The sequence below is a fragment of the Notamacropus eugenii genome, chromosome 3, assembly GCF_028372415.1.
Source record: "Notamacropus eugenii isolate mMacEug1 chromosome 3, mMacEug1.pri_v2, whole genome shotgun sequence".
NCBI classification, from domain to species: Eukaryota; Metazoa; Chordata; class Mammalia; order Diprotodontia; family Macropodidae; genus Notamacropus; species Notamacropus eugenii.
Window position 1 is genome coordinate 318,763,472 of NC_092874.1, and position 18,900 is coordinate 318,782,371.

The following is an 18,900-nucleotide window of genomic DNA, read 5'->3' on the forward strand; positions in this document are numbered from 1 at the left end:
CTAATTAGTGCAGTGGATAGAGTTCTGGGCATGGAATCAGGAAGGCTCATCTTCCTGAGTTTCAATCTGCCCTCAGACACTTACTAGCTATGTGACCCTTGGCAAATCACTTAATTCTGCTTGCCTCAGTTTCCTCACCTGTAAAATGAGCAGAAGGAAATAACAAAGCACTCCAGTATTTCTGCCAAGAAAACTCCAGTGGAGTCATAAAGAATATGACACAATTGAATGACAACAAATTACTAATCCCCATAATCTCTATGACATTTTTACAATCTGGACTCTGACTGTCAATTTTCAATTAAATGAGCTTGTAATTACTATAATCTCAGCCTATATTAACTTCTAAAATACACTTAAACAGAACACCATAATGTTGTAAAGAAGAATACATAGATAAAATCCCTTTAGCTACACTGTTCCCTGAGAGGAGACTAAGGTATGTATGATAGATAAGGTCAATTCAGCCTGTTAAAGTGCCCAAGTATTCACATACCAAAGAAAAGGAAATGATTTACAAGGTTTAATCTTCACTCTTTCTTTCCTACCCTTTGTTCAGGGTTACTGGTATCTTTGTGATTCTCTGGAGAACAGAGGCTTAATTATAAGTGGGGATTTTAGCTAGGTGGCACAGTGGATAGAGTGCTGGACCTGAAATCAGGAGAACTCATCTAAGATGAGTTCAAGTAGGACCTCAGACACTTCCTAGCTCTGTGACCCTGGGTAAGTAACTTATCCCTGTTTACCTCCACTTCCTCATCTGTTAAAGGTACTGGAGAAGGAAATGGCAGACCACTTCGGTATCTTTGCCAAGAAAACCCCAAATAGGATTATGAAGAATCAGACACGACTCAACAAAAGTAGATCTATTACAGTTAATTATTTAAATGTGGTATCCATCTATTAGCCTACAAACTGCATGATAGGGACTGGATCTTATTTAAACTTTATGTCTCCCCCAGTACCTTTCATAGTCTCTGCATGCAGTTTATGAATAAATAGACTATTGTAGACTATTATAAACTATACTACAATCTATAATTTATCTGTATCAAAAGTCTATCAGAGAAGACTCTATAAATATAAACAAACAGTTGTTTAATTGAATTGAGTCGGTTCCATCTTTCATAGTGTCAAGGACTGCTGTACTTGTAATAATTATTTTGTATATGAATTCTCAGTGGGAAAGATATTTGAGGGTTGATTTTGGATTATTTCGTGTGACTCAGGAGAAGAGTCATGTTTTCTTAGTGGAAGAATTTAATAAGGAAGTAAATCAAAAAGAAAAGCCACCATCAGGCAGTATCCTCCCAGCTTAAAGCCACTGTCCAGGATCTCAGGAACGGCTCGAAGCCAGATTTTTTTTTCCCCTTTCTTTTCAGAGGGGTGGAGCCTAAGGATTAGAATGCCATCCAGGTGCCTATCAATGACTACTCTGTGACAGCTCAACCCAGAGAATTGCTCTGCTGATGAATCCAAAGCTCACGGGAGAGCACAAAGACCGGACTACAGGATGGAAACTCATGTACATCGTTACAGGGAGAGGAGCTATCGGGGACCTCATGTAAGTGAGCCTTGATTCGCTAGAGCCTTTGTTTCTGAAACTAAAGCAGAGGGGGGAAAAGGTGACACCATCAAGAGGAAAAGGCAAACTTTTGTTTTAAATCTGCCATCTTCTCCAAGAGTTTTTTATTGCTAAAATGGGAGGAAGGGTAGGCATTCCACATACTGTTCTTTGCTAAACTACTGTGCTGAAACTAATGGTCACTTAGCATGCCTAGCTAGCATGAGAGCTTAAAAAGAACTCTCTCCTGTTTCCTGGCCATCCTTGCAGAAAAGATTTAAGTACAATATGCAATGTGGTTTAATTTTGTTTACCTCTTCCTTCATACAACAGAAACTAACAGAAAATGGGGTTTGTTTCCAGATGGTAGAATGTTTGTCAGAGCCTCTTTTTATTTTTTTCTTGATTTTTCTCCCTCTGCTTTGTTTCTGATGTTTAATCTTATCAGATTTGGTTTTTAAGTTCCTGAATTGAAATCTGTCTTAATACCACTCCCACCCCCCTCACCTCCCCCCCCAACCAAAATCTGACTCAATCAAATCAGAGAAAACTCCTAGCTTAGTGTTAAAGATAAAAGCTAAATAGAGACCAGAGCAATTCTGTTGGTAAATGTATTATTACCTAGTAAATTGTATTCTTTTGGGGGGTGTTAATGAACCATATACTTATGGTATGTTTTAAGAAACAACTAAGGAGTTCCTATAGAAAGAATTACATGCAATATCCGCAGTTAATGAATGGCATATAGATGATCAATGTGACCAAATCTTCCTTTCATGTAGTTACTTTTTTCTACTTGTAGTTACTTCATGGCATAGAAGTTCAGATGTCTCGTATCTGCACATCTATCTTCAATGACATTTTGGGTTTTGTGTCATAGTAACACTAGCACTTCAAATTTTCACCCTAAGTAAGTGTTTCTGAGCCCCTACCTGGGACTCCTAGTATTATCCCTTCCCTACCTTTCAAAACTTTTCATAGCTACACCCCATGCTACTTATTTTACTTCTCCATTTCGCTTTTTCTCAGCATAAATCCTCCTCTTATAAGCTAAGCTCTTCTGACCTACGTCTTTGACTATATTTGCTCCCTCTTCTTGAAATTCCCTTTTCCTCTCCACCTATCTAAATCCTACTGATAATTTAAAGCCTGCTCAAACTTCACTTTCTTCATAAAATGCTCCCTATTTCACGTTACATTGTTATTTTTTTGTGTCTGAACTCCTAAAGGACTTGTAATCAGCACCAAACCATTTAACATTCAATTCCAACTTGTCACATATTAGTGAATGTATTTTTCTCGTCACCTCAACCAATCTAATCAATTAGTTAATCAGTTAAACTAATCAAACAATTAATAAGCGTTCAGTAAGTGCATTACTATGTGCCAGGCACTGTGTAAGTCATTGGAGATACAAAGTCAAAAAATGTAACAATCGCTTACTTTCAAAAAGTTCACATGCCATGAGAGACATGATCTTTCCTACCACCTAGCACAACATGGGCACATTTTAGAGGTGCCTAAATGGCAATGAAAAGATGCTAGAACTGAATTCAAAAAGACTTAAATTCAAATCTGACCCCTTTGATAGCTGTGTGACCCTGGCAAGTCACAGCCTCTCTCTGCCTCAGTTTCCCCATCTGTAAAATGAAGATAATAGTAGTACCTACCTCCCACGATTGTTGTGAAGACACAGTGAGATAACATTCATAAAATATTTTTCAGATCTTGAAAAACTGATTAACTGAATTGGTTATGGCAGACACAACTAATTATCCTAATGACTTTTAGCTTCTAAAGGGTGACTTACAGTTAATAACTATGACATATCTTCCATATATGGAGTTCTATTGTAGATTAAACACCTCTCCTTCCAACTCTTGAGCATGCCTAATTAGAATTTCTTCAGAATACTCTATGCAGAATGTTAGAGTAAGGAAAGCAGGATGATATGGGGACAGGCAACCAAATACATTTGGTTCAATGAATCAATACTGCTTCAATTCTTTGTTACTGTTTTTCAGTCAGTCACACCTTTAACTAGAATCAGATATTCCCAGATGAGCAACTTCACGTAGGGTTAGTGACTGAATAAACTCAAAGGAAAATTCTTTGTGCTTAAAAGGAAAAATAGTAACCAGTTAACTGGGACTACATTCTCTCATGGAACCATACATATAATCATTATTTTAGATAAATAAAACTCATAAGCCTAATTCAGGTTAATTGGCTGATCAGTTAAGTACATAAGAAGTCTCTATGGAATAACATACTCTTAAAACTCTTAAAATCCTGTAATTCCAGAAAGGCAACAATCACAGATTTGGAAAGTAGAATCTTTAAGGGACTTGTCTTGATAAACAAATAAAGTTTGTTTTGTAATTAGAAATATAGGTAAAGACTACTCTAGAGGCAAGTCCTTTAGGTTAGCTAAATGCTCTGCCTGAAATTTTGTTAAATGTAGAACTATGTAGAACTAAAGTAAGAGTTGCTGTTTTTTAAACCAAGTTAAAGAGGATGATACCACATTTAGATGAGTGCCATCTAGTGGTAATATGGAACAATTGCAGGTTGATACATTTTTCTAACCCAAAGGCAGAAGGTTGATTATGAGAATGATCCTTGATGGCTGCCATTTTTATTATTTTTTTTCTTTTGAAGCAGTTGGGTTTAAGGGACTAGTTCACACAGCTAGTAAGTGTCGAGCGTCTGAGACCGCATTTGAACTCAGGTCCTTCTCCGAGGGGGATGCTCTATCCACTGTGTCACCTAGCTGTCCCTGGTGCTATTTTTTTTCTTTTTTTTAAAAAATTTTTTATTAATTAATTTATTTGTTTTCAACAATCACTTCCATAAGTTTTAAATTTTCTGCCCCTCCCTCCCCGAGGCAGCATGCTATCTTATGTGGGTTCTACACAGACATTCTTATTAAACACATTTTCGCATTAGTCATGTTTCATAGAAGAATTAAAATGAATGGGAGAAACCATGAGAAAACAAAACAAAACAAAACATAACACAAGAGAAAAATAGTCTGCTTCAATCTGCGTTCCAACTCCATCGTTCTTTCTCTGGATGCAGATGGCATTTTGCCTCGAGTCCTTTGGGAAAGTTTTAGGTCCTTGCATTGCTATGAAGGGCTAAGTCTATCAGGAACAGTCCTCACACACTGTGGCTGTTACTGTGTGTAATGTTCTCCTGATCTATTTTTCTAACAATTTTTTTAACTTGGATGATTTGATGTACTTCTGGAAATTCTGTAATTTTAAACAGTTTTATAAGCCTTCTCGAAACTTATAAATTATTCTTTATGAGGATAAAATATCATTTAAATTTAAAACACATCCTAATGCTATATGCATATTATTCTAACAATAAGAATTCATTGACTACCCATTGGACCTAGGAGCAGGGGTGGGGAACATGCAGCCTTGGGGCCACCTGTGATATTCTGGGTCCTTGGGTGTGGCCTTTTGGATTAGTCCAAGTTTTACAGAACAAATCCAACTCCAAGATTATGTCGCAGAGCCCCCCTTGCTTTAACTTTCATGTGAGAACAGTCATTATATGATTAATGGGAAAGGGCAATCAATGCTTTCCCCATCCCTCCAGCGAGAGTCTTGAAGGATATATACACATGCTTTATAGTCAGGAAGAAAAGTAGAAGCCGAGAGTGGTCTGCTCCCTTTTAAAGTTAAAGTGAATCATCAGCTTTTCCTGTTTGTTGCTCATCCTTCATTCTCAAAGAGGATCAATGACACCTATTTTCCTTCTCCTTTTTCCCTAGTGACATGTGGCCACTCTGTCTACTTGAGGTGTCATACTCTTACAGCAGGGTGCTCTGTTATGTTCAAAGGAACATAACTTTTGGTGACTTAAATTTTGTAAGATATCTTGTAGTTTGGAGGCTTGATTTTTTTAAAAAAATTCTATTTAGTATTATTTTCTAAAAATCTAGGACAATTTACTCTTTGTCCTCTGCAATTTTCATTTACGGTTTCTTGAAATATACCTCTGAAAAAACAGGCTTTAAAAAAGTCCATCGTGATTCAAATGGAGCTACAGACTATGCCTTTAAACCAGATCACTCTGGCTTTCATGGAATGGTCAATAATAGTCTTCAACCCAATTTTTTGTTGTTCTTGTTTGGCTTTTAATGGCTTAGATTGAATACAAATAGCACTGTCTTCTGTTCTGGCCAGAAACTGAGGGTGAGGGTAAACTAGGCAGGTCTTTTGTAACATCATCTTTTCCTATTTCAAGTTTCAATAAGGGGATTGCTTTATTTTATGTTAGTTTTTTTTTTATTTGATTCCCACGGCAACTCTTATGGGAATTTTATCATCCTCGTTTTACAGATGTGGGAAATTGAATTTAATCGATTTACCCAGCATCGTACAACTGACAGATACTTAAGATAGGACTCAAATCTAGGCCTTCTTGCCTCTCAGCAAGTCTATCCCTCAGACTACCACTTAGCTGCCTCCTATGCAGACTATGGTAGGTAGTTTGAGGACAGTAAACAACACTTTGAGGTCTGAAGAGTCCAGTTCAAAATTACTTGGCAAATTACTACTTGTGTCACCTTGGACAAGTTACCTAGTTTCCTCAAATGTAGTGTTTTGGGTTTTTTTAATAGTATTTTTTTCCAATTACACGTAAAGGTAGTTTTCAACATTCATTTTTATTAAATTTTGAGTTCTGAATTTTTTTCCTTCCTCTCTCCTTCTTCCTCCCCAAGAGACCAAGCAATCTGATATAGGTTATACATGCACCATCATGTTAAACATATTTCCACACTAGTCGTGTTGTGAAAGAAGAATCAGAACAAAAGGGAAAAGCTAGGAGAAAGAAAACAAAAGCAAAAAAGTGAAAATAATATACTTTGATCTGCATTCAGACTCCACAGTTCTTTCTCTGGATGTAGTTAACATCTTCTATCACAGGTCTTTTGGAATTGTCTTGGATCATTGTATTACTGAGAAGAGCTAAGTCTATCACAGCTAATCATCGTACAATGTTCTCCTGGTTCTGCTCACTTCACTCAGCTTCACTTCATTTCACGTTCGTCTCTTTGGGATACAAACCTAGTAGTGGTATTGCTGAATTAAAAGGGTATGTGTAGTTTGGTTGCCATGTGGGCATAGTTCCAGATTGCTCTGCAGAATGGCTAGATCAGTTCACAACACCACTGACAGAGCATTAGTGTCCCAATTTTCCCACATCCTATCCAACATTCATCATTTTTCTTTTTTATCATATTAGTCAATCTGATAGGTGTGGGGTGGTACCTCAGAGTTGGTTTAATTTGCATTTCTCTAATCATAAATGATTTAAAGCAATTCTTCATCTGATTAAAAATAGTTTTGATTTCTTTATCTGAAACTACCTTTTATCCTGTGACCATTTAGGGTGGGTTCAGGGAGGACCAGGACCTTTGGTGTGACGGCTGCCGAGCCCTTTCCAGGGCTCTTTCCACCTTTGGTGTCCACCTGTTCCACCTAACTCTCACCTGTGGCTCCAAGAAGCTACAGCATGTGCAGCGGCCACACCCCAGTAAACCGTTTCGGCAGATAGCCAAACCAGATTGAGGGTAACCAAGGGTTCTCAAACCCATACACTACCTCAAGCATATGAAGACTTCCTCTGGTGGAAGAGAACAATTTGTTCCAATGTCCGTGAAGGCAGATGAAGCAGGCGATGTGGTGTGCTTAGAGCTTGGTTAGGCACCGAAGACGCCAAGGTAATCCACTGCATCCTGAGCCATCACCAGCCATCTTGACTCTGTCCTGCCACTGGACTATGATGACTCTGGAGGAGAGAGTGAGGCTGAGGACTTCGTGCAACTCTGCTTCACTTAAATCCAATTTACACAAGAATCAAAAAACAAGAAAGATTTATCAGTTGGGGAATAGTTTGGATTCTTGTAAATTTGACTCAGTTCTCTGTGTATTTCAGAAATAAGGCTTTTATCAGAGACTCTTGCTGTAAAGATTATTTCCCAGCTTTCTGCTAAACTTGGTTGCATTGCTATTGTTTCTGCAAAAACTTTTAAGTTTAATAATACCAAAATTATCTATTTTATATTTCATAATGCTCTCTGGCTCTTGTTTTGTCATAAATCCTTCCCTTCTCCATAGATCTGACAGGTAGACTCTTTCTTGCTCTTCTAATTTTTCTTGGTATCACCCTTTATGTTTAAATCATGTACAGTTTTGATCTCCTCTTGTTATAAGGTGTAAGATATTGGTCTATACCTAGTTTGTTTTCCAGTTTTCCCATAAGTTTTTGTCAAATAGTGAGTTCTTATCCCAGAGGGTAGACTGTGGTCATTTACCACTATATCTTGTGTATCTAATCTATTCCACTGATCTACCACTCTATTTCTTATAGTTTTACTGATTACTGCCTCATGATACAGTTTTGAGATCTGGCCTTTGGCTAGACCTCTTTCCTTTGCAATTTTTTTCTTATTAATTCCCTTGATATTCTTGATCTTTTGTCCTTCCAAATGAATTTTGTTGTTTTTTTTTCCCCTAGCTTTATCAAATACTTTTTTCGCAGTTTTATTGGAATGGTAAAATAGTCATTTTTATTATATTGGCTCAACCTACCCATGAGCAATTGATATTTTTCCAGTTGTATCGATCTGATTTTATTTTATGAAAGTGTTTTATAATTGTGTACATATTGCCTGGGTTTATCTTGTCAGGTAGACTCCCAAGTATTTTATATTGTTTATAGTTATTTTAAATGAAATTCCTCTTTCTATCTCTTGCTGCTGGCATTCAAAGTCCTTCATAATTGGCCATCTCATCCCCACCTTTCCAATCTTCTTGTACCTTACTCCCCTCCACCTTTGTGATCCAGTGTTACTGGCCTCCTGGCTGTTGCTTTCACAAAACACTCCAAGGGTATTTTCACTGACTTCCCCATGTCTGGATTTTCTCCCTCCTCATCTTCACTTCCTGGCTTTCTTAGGTTCCTTCAAGTCCTTGTTTGTACACAACTGTTTGTATATTACCTTTGTCTTTGTATACCATACTTAGTACAGTGCCTAGCATGTAGTAATGAATATTAATCGACTGATTGTGACCTTTAAATCCTGCCCAAGTCCAAGAGGTATTCCTTTAAGACTTTCCATCAATTTGCTTCTCTTTCCTAATTCTGGTATCTGCCACAATAGTGTATGTGGCCAACCTGGCAAATTCAGGCTTCTCATGATTATTCTCTGAGGTATCACGGATTGTGCTCCAAAAAGATCCCTAATTTGGCCTCTAGTATCTCTGCTAATATTAGGTCTGTATTCAATATTATCTACAAGGTAATCATCATTTTCAGACATAAATATATGACTCTCATTTTCTCTGTGGGAAGAAAGCTCTTATTTTTAAAGTTGCTTTTCTTCCTCAGTGGGTGGCCTACAGACTGGCTCTCAAGGGTTATTTCCTACTGTCTGTACATTGGGATTGTTTGAATGGTCATATGGGTCTTGTAATTCACAGAGAATTTATTGGGTAACATCGCCTGACTTTACTATACATTACCCTGCAATCTCCCAAGTCTTTCACCTTCCTTTTCAATATCTTTTATAATACCTTAGTTTTTTATTCTGCTTCCACTTATAATATCAGGAGGCCTCTCTGAATTTCCATGTCAATAGTGCTCTATTTAAGCCACTTTTGTACCCATCTTTTTAAAGAGATTAGTACCCATTTAGGATGTTCAACAAAACCAGTGATGCTACATTAGTCAGCAGGCGTACAATATTATTCCACAGTACAGCACAATAATAAAGGTTGCATGCAGCTAATGCATGGTGAATAAAGAGTAAACAGATTTTTTTATACCAATGCAACAGAAATAAATTCAAGAACGTGAAAAAGTATTAAACACTTGTTCATACTCATAGCCACATCAGTGTAATGCATCAATTAGCAGCATTCATAAAATATTTTGCATAATAGTATTCCTATGTTAGCAGTGAACAGATAGAGTGAAAGGATTGTCCCTATGAGACTGAGAATACCACAAAATTTAAATGTAAATTTGGAAGAAAAGAGGACTTTCCTGGAATCTAAACTGTAAACATTATAGTAGATTATTAGAAATTTCAAGAAAACATGTGCATGAAATAGAAAAAGAAAAAATAGAAAATGGACTCAGAAGGAACTGGAGTATCAGACTGCTCACACACAGTACAGAATAGATAGAATAAAGTTAAATTTCAGAGTGGGAATGTAGAATACTATCTAAAGCAAGCCAAGGAAAACATAAACAAAACAAAATTTAAAACAGGATTTAAAATACCAAGATGAACAAGAAGACCAGGGAATAAATACAAAGATATTTAAAATTGAACAATTAAAACACATAGATATCCCCCCCAAAAATGAATGAAGCAAAATTTCTTATAATTGATATCATCAAAAGACAGGGTAGGGATTTACTCAACACAGTCAAATTCTAACATGATTTCTGGGAAAAAAACTCCTTAACAATTAGAGCTATCCAAAACTAGAATGTGTTGCCTCAAGAGCTGAGGCTCCTGGGAAGTCTTCAATTTGAGACTTGATGACCATTGGTTGTGTATGTATATAGTGGGGAATGCTTTGGTTTATAGGTCATATTAGATAACTGCCGAGACCCCTTGTAACTTTCAAATTCTGTCATTCTGTGATTCAAAACAGTCACTAAAAATCATAATCACAACAGAAGATTAAAATAATCTCTCAAAATTAATAAAATTCTAAATCCCAGTTAGAGGAGACTAGACAACAGGAAAAAAGAATTGCCATTCAAAAGTTAATTCCCAAGGAAGAGCATTCAGTATATAGTGGATTTTCCCATGGAGATCATACAAGAGAAGGGAACTTTCTGGCGAGATAAGTCCCAAGATTCTCAAAGATCATCTCACCTGAGACTGGACAAGTGTAACTTGACTCAGGATGCTTCCCTCGTAAGGCTTATCCTACCTAGGTTCTGTGTGAGATCTGAGAGATATAAATTATGGTATATGTTAATTCACTGTCCTATGTATAGGGAATGAATACTTAGGAGATGTGATTATAATATACTTCATTAGGATGGGGAAAATTCAAACAACAAGCACATCTGCCCCTCTCCTGCCCCTTACCTTATGATGAAAGAGAGATTAGTCAAAATACAGACTTTTTTTCCCCATTCAAGTTTATGTGCCTCCCACCCCTTGAAATCTATCCAATGACTCCTTGAGGGTCCATGGACCTCAGTTTAAGAATTGCTGCTTTAAAGAGTTCTTCCTATATCTCCAGATGAACTGACATTAATTAATATAAAATAAAATATTTTGTTGATGTATTTTATTTTTGACAAAACAAGCACTATGCCATATTATTAAAGGTATGGTTTCTAGGTAATTTGGGAATGATGAAGTCCCTGCTTTTAGCTGGTCCTACGTGACTCAGTGTGAAAGTTGTTTGAGCATGACAAAACAAGCCTGTAGAAGATGTGGGAAAATTGGGACATTAATGCATTATTGGTGGAGTTGTTAACTGATCCAACTGTTCTGGAAAGCAATTTGGAACTATGCCCAAAGCGCAACCAAACTGTGCATACCCTTAGATCCACCAATACCACTACTATGTCTGTATCCCAAAGATCATAAAAAAGGGACCCACATATACAAAAATATTTATGGCCGTTCTTTTTGTGGTGGTCAAGAATTTAACATTGAGGGGATGCCCATCAATTCAGAAATGACTGAACAAGTTGCGGTACATAAATGTAATGGAATCCTATAGTGCTATAAGAAATGGTGAGCAGGTAGATGTCAGAATGACCTAGAAAGACTTGGATGAACTTGTATGATGCAAAGCGAAATGAACAGAACCGAAAAACTTTATACACAGTAACAGCAACATTGTGTGGTGATCATAGTGATATGAATGATCCCTTTTCAGCAATACAATGCAATTGATCCAAGATGATTACAAAGAACTCATGATGGAAAATGCTCCACCTCCAGAGAAAGAGCTAATGGAGTCTGAATGCAGATCAAAGCATACTATTTTCACTTACTTTATTTTTTTCATGGGTTCTTTTTCTTTGGTTCTGTTTCTTCTTTCACAATTGTGACTAATATGGAAATGGTTTACATGACTGCAAATATATAACCTATATTAAGAAAAGAGGAGGGAAAAAAATTTGGAACTCAAAATCTTGAAAAAAGAATGCTAAAAATTGTCTTTACATATAACTGGGAAAAAAAATAAAATACTAACATACTAACATCAATCTTTCTTACTGAAATTTTATCCCGAGAATGTTCCACCCATTTTTGGGCCAATGTCCCCTGTAGAATTTTAGACTGTGAAATCCTACTTCTCTTTTTTTCTGAACTCTGAATTCTCTCTAGAAATAGAGTGAATCCAACCAAATTTTAAAGAGAGGGACAGTACCAGAAATGATACAGGTATGGGGTATAAATTTAAAAGTATTCATAATAAAACACAAGAAGAAAATAGACTTGTAAGCAAATTATGAAAAAAAATTATATAATTCCTGATGATGTAATAAAATTTTGGGGATAAACTCTTTTTTCAAATAGATCTGGGGAGTTCTAAAATTCAGTTATTTTCCTTCCAGGCTAGTATATTCATTTACTTAGCAAACCAAATCATCATAGATAATGCAAAGGTAAGCCTCATCATAGCCCTGATTTGGCATCATAAATCATAATTATTTATTAATGAGGTTTTGTGTATAGTGAGAGGAAGTGCCTATATCATGCCAGGCACTGTACTTAATGCTTTACCAATATTATCTCATTTGATCCTTACAACAACCCTGGGAGGTGAGCGTTGTTATTATCACCATTTTGTAGTTGAGGAAACAGAGGCAGATATTACATGACAGGGCGACTCAGCTAGGAAGTGTCAGAGGTCAGATCTGAATTCAAGTCATCCTGACTCAAGATCCAGTACTTTATCCATTGTGCCACCTAGCTGTTTATATAGTGAGTCTATACTACATTCTTAATAGAAAGAACTCTGATTTTCAAGTCGGGAGACCCTGGTTCAAATTCTGTCTCTGCTACGTATTAGTTGTACGACCTTGGACAAACCATTTAGCCTATCTCAATCTCATTTTCCTCATCTGTAAAATGAAGGGTTTGGATTAGGTCCCTTTTAGAGGCAGCTAGGTGGTACAGATGATGGAGTATTAGGCGTGGAATCAGGAAGACCTGAATTCAGAAACTTGCTAGCTGAATGACCCTGTACAAGTCACTTTACCTCTGTTTGCCTCATTTTCCTCAACTGTAAAATGGGGACAATAATAGTACCTGCCTCACAAGGTGCTGTGAGGCTCAAATGAGATAATATTGGCATGGTGCTTATCATGGTGGCACATAGTAGAATTTTACTAAATACCTGTTTCTTCCTTCCTTCTTTCCTTCCTTCCTTTTTTTCTTCCTTCCTTTCTTCCCGCTCCAACATTCCATAATGCATCTCTCATTTCTAGCAAATATACTATTAGCCATAAAATCAAAGGAATTTACCTTTAACTTTTGGTTGTAAAGCTCTCTGAAAAACGCACACACCCCCATACCCCCACTCCCCACACAAATCTGAACCAGTAGGTTTGTAAATTGAATGGCACTCAATTGACCTACTTAGATATTGTCTTGTGCACCCACCTTCATTCTCTGATTAGAGAACCCTGCAGGTCATTCTAAGTAAACTGCTTCATAGTCAATCAAATACTATAAAAACTTGAATAATAGTAATATTAATCATTATTACGCTGTTTATCCTGGGCATGTCACTTAACTTCTCTGAATTCAATTCACTTTTAGAGAACTCTAATCATTAGAAAGCTCTCCCTTTTGAGCTGAAATCTGTCTCCCAGTAATAATCCCACCGCTGGTCCTGCTTTTGTTTTCTGGAGCTGCAGAGAATAAAACTAATCCCTCTTTAAATATTTAAAGACAATTCAGTTCAACAACTTAACTTGTATTAAGTACTTAATCTGTGGAAGTCACATCAAAATGACATAGCTCTTCCATTTAACGAGTTTATAAGGGATACAACATGTACACAGATTAGTAGGTTACGTGGTAGGAAATGAAGAGGCCAAAAGAATTATCAGATAAAGGACTCTAGGAATATTTGAAATGTGAAAGAACAATTTGAGATTGGAGGATCAGAGCCTAGGAAAGAAGTGTCTCCTGAATTGAAACTTTCAGGAGATTCTGAAAGTTGGCTATATCTATCACAGATCCCCTAAGCCTTCCTTTGCCCAGGCTAATCATTCTCATTTCCTTTATCATTTTTGGCTGATGGAATAATAATAACAAGGCATTTATTAAGTGCTTTCTATTTTCAAGGCACTGGAAATACAAATAGAAAGTTGAGACAGTCTTACAATTTCTCAAAAAACTCATTCTAATAGGAACATTCTAATAGAAACATATTGGATGTTTCAGCTGCAAGTCAGATGGAAAGGTCCCATACTCCGTGGGGTACCTCAGCATTGAGATGGCAATGCATTTAATGTCATTTCAATTAATAAAAACCTATCTGCTTCTAAATTGAATCAGTTGATGGTGCCAAGCAATTTGGTGAGAATTTTGTTTTGGGGGTCTTCTGAAGTTGTGACTGCTGAGGAGGCAGGGGCTATAATACTGGGAAGGTTTATTCCCTTTGCGAAGAATCGTTGGGGCAGGTTGGAAGTAGATCCAGTGGTCTGGAGGTGCTACTGTTCCTGGGACTCCTGCGTGCAGGGTCCTGGGATGTTTCTACTGGGGTCAGAGTAGAGATGGGGGTCCAAATGGTTATGCTGTTAACCCAGAAATTTTATTAGCTCTACTAGATTCAAATGAATATTGTAAAATTCCTTTAGGATTTAAAAAATGGAGATTTCCAAAAATTCAGAGAAATAAATAGACTAGGTAGTGCTTTGAATGATAAACTAAGGTATTTATACTTTATACTTATAGGTAGTAGGGATCATGGGAGGTTTTAGAGGAGGGTACAAGACAAATTGGAGGATCAAAAGGGGTTAGGAGATGATTGAAGTATATGATGATAATGCCCTGAATTTTGGTATTAGAAGTATAATAGAAAAGAAGAGAGAATTAAAGAGGTTTCAAAGATATAGTCAACAGGTCTCAGTGACTAGTTGGATGCTGATGCATTGCCATCTTATTGCTGAGGTATCCTAAGGAGCATGGGACCTCTTCATCCCACTTGCAGCCTCCAACATGTGCTTTCTCCTATTAGAATGAACTTCTTGAGAACTCATAAGACTGTATTGGCTTTCTTTTTGTATTTCCAGTGCCTTGCACGTAGCAAGCATTTAATAAATGCCTTATTGTTATTATTATTGTTAATTATCAGCCAAAATGTAGGGGAGGAGCCAAAAATGGCTTCAGGGTTTGAAGTGTGATTAACTTGTAGAATGGCGGTACCATTAACAAAAATAGGAAAGTACGAAGGGAAAGGTGATGAATTCAATTCTGAATCTGTCAATTGATGGTGGGATTGTTAAAAGTTCTTATGTTCAGGCAGGGACTTACAGAAAGTAGAACTAGAACTTGAGAAAGACAGGGAGTTACTTTAACAGAGAAGATACAATATAAATCATTGAACTTGATAAGGTTCATTCAAAGAAATTTCTAGATTTTGGAGCAAAGAACTGAACCTTGGGGGAATGTTTATATTTCGGAGAAGGATAAAAACCAACGAAGGAGTTGCTAGTGCCTTCCCCACTGCTGAAATTTCTGTATATATGTATGTATGTATGTATGTATGCGCACACACACACACACACACACATACATACACACATTAGTGGAGAGGGAGAGGGCAGAGTGCCCCAACCTCCTGAACCCAGCAGTGGGTTATTAAAGTTAGAGGAAAATCTAAGTCTTGAATTTGAATTCAATAAATTGAGCTTATGTTTAAGATAGGAGATATGTAGCTCAGCTAGATGTCTATCCAAAATTGGGACAGTCACAATCTCCAGGAACAAGGAAAAGATATTACCCGTGTTCTGATCAGACTACATCTTGAGTACTATGTTTTGATTCAGTATGTCACGATTGAAGAAGGACCTTAACTTATCAATCTGGAAGACATTCAGGATGGCCAAGCTGGGTTTTAAGTCCATGCTCTATGATGACTAATTGAAGGAAATGAGAAGAGATATCTCAGAATAAACATGATAAGCTATATTCAAATATTTCAAGTGGAATATCATTGGGTGTCTTTAAGTACAGGCAGGACAACCGTTTGCCAGCTGTTTTTTAATGAAGATTCAGTTCTGGTTATGAATTGGATTAGACAGCTGCTAAGGTCCCTTCCGACTCTAAAAATCTGTGTTTTTGTGAGATGTCATCGGTAAGAAAGAGAGAAAAATTAGGATGCTTTTATATTATCAGAAAGACAAAGAAGAAGTGAGCTTCAATAAAGACTTAACGTTGGCAAAATCCAGAAGGGAGATTAAACACACACATGGTAAGGAGCTCACTTTTTAGTTCATTACTTGAGTACTGCTGCCAGTCAGCTAGGGCTTGTCAATTCTGACTCAAATGACCTTTGTTTACCATTCTGTCTACCCAATATTGACCTCCCGCACACCTGGAGGTTGGCAGAACAGGTTATTCTGCCCGTATTGAGTAATCATGGCAGCTTTCTTTAAGGCTTGTGCTAATACCTTTGGAATACTGTTTCTCTCAGAGGGTCACTCTTTAAATGACATAAGGGCTCACTACAAATTTCTGGAATTTCTTCAATGCATAGTTTTCTTAGAACAATAATACTTAGTTGACCCAATTTATTTATTACCTATTAAAAAATGAATTTTCTAGTTTTTTTCTGGAATAACCATGCCAATTAATCTACTGGAAAAAAAAAGACTGAAATGACTAAGCACTAATTTTTCAGATTTACTTGGCAGAAAAATGAGATATATGAAGAAGAGTCATCTTTCTCTTAACATAGCAGAGTTCCTCAACCAGCAATAAAAATACAAATTAAAATTCTAGCTAGGCATTTCATATATAGAAAAGACAATGCTTCACTCAACAATTCAAGAAACATTTATTAAGTGCTTATTGTTTGTAAAAATTTTTTTAAATTTTTATATAAAGGTGAATGCATTAGGAGCTTTCTTATACATTTGGGAGGGTCTCAAGCACAGTTCAAGAACAGCTGCTCCAAGCATTTTCTTCAATGATGATAATTGACCAGGCACCCAGAACCTTGAGAATGGTGAACAATACTAAAATGTAAAATGAAAAAGGGCTTCTAATCCAGCTGTGAGAACAGATCATACAAGAAATGTAGAAACATGTCTTTTCCCCATTTTATACCAATTCCGGTATGGGAGAAATAGACTGAAAGTGATGCTAGTTGGGGGAGCCTTGAGCTAAACAGAAACTAAATAAATTAAGTAAAGATGAATTTTAAGTCTTATAATATGATTATAAAATATAAGTCTTATAATTTAAGTCTTGTAATATAAAAAATTATCCAAGTATGGAATGAGGAAGATCTGGCTTAAAAATTTATTTTAAATATATGGGAAAAGATCAGTGGTGTTTTAGAGAGACAGCACAGCATAGGGATATTTAAGTAGGAAAAAAATGACCAAAGGAAGGCATGAAAGCAATCCTTAATATTTGAAAGGCTGTCATGTGGAAAGAGTAAAAATTCTAGCTTTTTTCCCAAGGGGCATGCCTAAGAGCAATGGAGATATGTTATTAAGAAACAGGTTTTAGCTCAATATAAATGTTTCTACAATGAAAACTTGGAGTAGCTTCCTAAAGCAAAGGTTAGATTTTGCCAAAGATGATATGAAAGGGATTACAAAATAATATTACTTCTAAGGTCTCTTCAAAATCTTGAGATTCTGATAGTACCCCCCAAACACAGAAATCATATTTTTGCTAAAGGAGTTTAGTCTCAGAATGGCAATTTTCTCATTTTTAGGTAAATTTAATGAGTATTATTTTCTGGTTTTAAAAAATATCACAGTACAGCATTTAGGCAAAATGGTTTCTCTAAAATGTAGAATCTCTGAGACAAAGGAAATAACTTTGGAAAATTTTTCTATACTTTATGTACAGCTGTTCACAGCTAAGAAGCATCCTCCAACTTTTTTTTTTTTAAAAAAAAACAAACAACTCTAGGAACAAATACAGAAAACTGAGAGAAAAAATGTCTCCTATTCAGTTCTCAGTCTACTCACATTATATTAGAACTAGAAATCATGTAGACCAAATCCTTCATTTTATAGATGCGGAAAAATGAGATCCAAAATAAATAAAGGACTTGACCAAGGTCATAAAGCTAGAAAAGTGGCAGAACTTCCATTGTCAAGTCCATTGCTCATTTTATAAGATCACGCGTTTTCTAGGGGCCTGAGATAAATACCTTGAAAAGTCTCATTTTTCCGGTTAACTAGCATCATCAAACAAGGTAATATATATCTAGCAAAGTATAAGTCAATATGCAAATGTTTGTTTGTGTTACTCAACACTTATGATGGGAATCCTGTGAATACCAGGAAAGCATATAATCTCTGCCAACTTCCCTTTACAAATAGGCAATTTCAAAGCAAAAACTCCCTTATATCTCTTTTTGCAAAAACCATAAATTCTATGGAATTAATATATAGGAGAAAAAGAAGTAGGAAATTATTTCAAAAGAAGCAGGAAAAGATATCAAAAATATTACAAAAATTCTTCAGTTCCTATTTCAACCCCTAAACATGAAGTTTTGGGGGAAAAATGTTTCTTTTTGCAATTTTCAACAGAGAAAATTGACTTTCTGTTCAAGAAAGTGTATATTATAACATTTTATTTGATGTATATTTTATAGATTTTTTGCCCTATATCATAGTCATTCGGGGGTGGGGGGGAGAGGTGGGAAGAGAAGTCTTCTTTCTCCTGTAGAGTAAATCTTCCCTTGTAATAAAGAAACACAATATGTACAACATTTGGCTCTTTTATAAAGAGAGTGTGATATGTTTCGTTATTCTCTAGAACCATCAATGTTTTTTCAGTTCCTCAGTTTGACTTATTTTTAGAGATATTTAATGATATTTTATCATTATATATTATATAATATAATATATATATTATATAGTATTATATTGGTTCTACTTATTTTATTCTGCATCAGTTCATACAAATCTTCCTGTTTCTCTTAATTCTGCATATTTGTTTTTCTTACTGCACATTATCTCCCATACTCATATACTTTGTTACCGTCCCCGTTCCCCCCCCCCCCCAATTCCCCTACATTTTTAGTAGGTTTCCATTGATGGATACCTACTTCATTTCCAGTTCT

General features: G+C 36.2%; 1 protein-coding gene across 1 annotated transcript in view; it reads left to right on the forward strand.

The window, feature by feature from the left end:
* The first annotated feature begins 1,479 nt into the window (after nucleotides 1-1,479).
* GNE (glucosamine (UDP-N-acetyl)-2-epimerase/N-acetylmannosamine kinase) overlaps nucleotides 1,480-18,900 on the forward strand; it is an 85,252-nt gene continuing 67,831 nt past the window's right edge. The window contains exon 1 of the mRNA XM_072596798.1: nucleotides 1,480-1,564. Coding sequence (XP_072452899.1) covers nucleotides 1,514-1,564 — 51 coding nt within the window. The 5' untranslated portion in view covers nucleotides 1,480-1,513. The remainder of the gene's footprint in view (nucleotides 1,565-18,900) is intronic.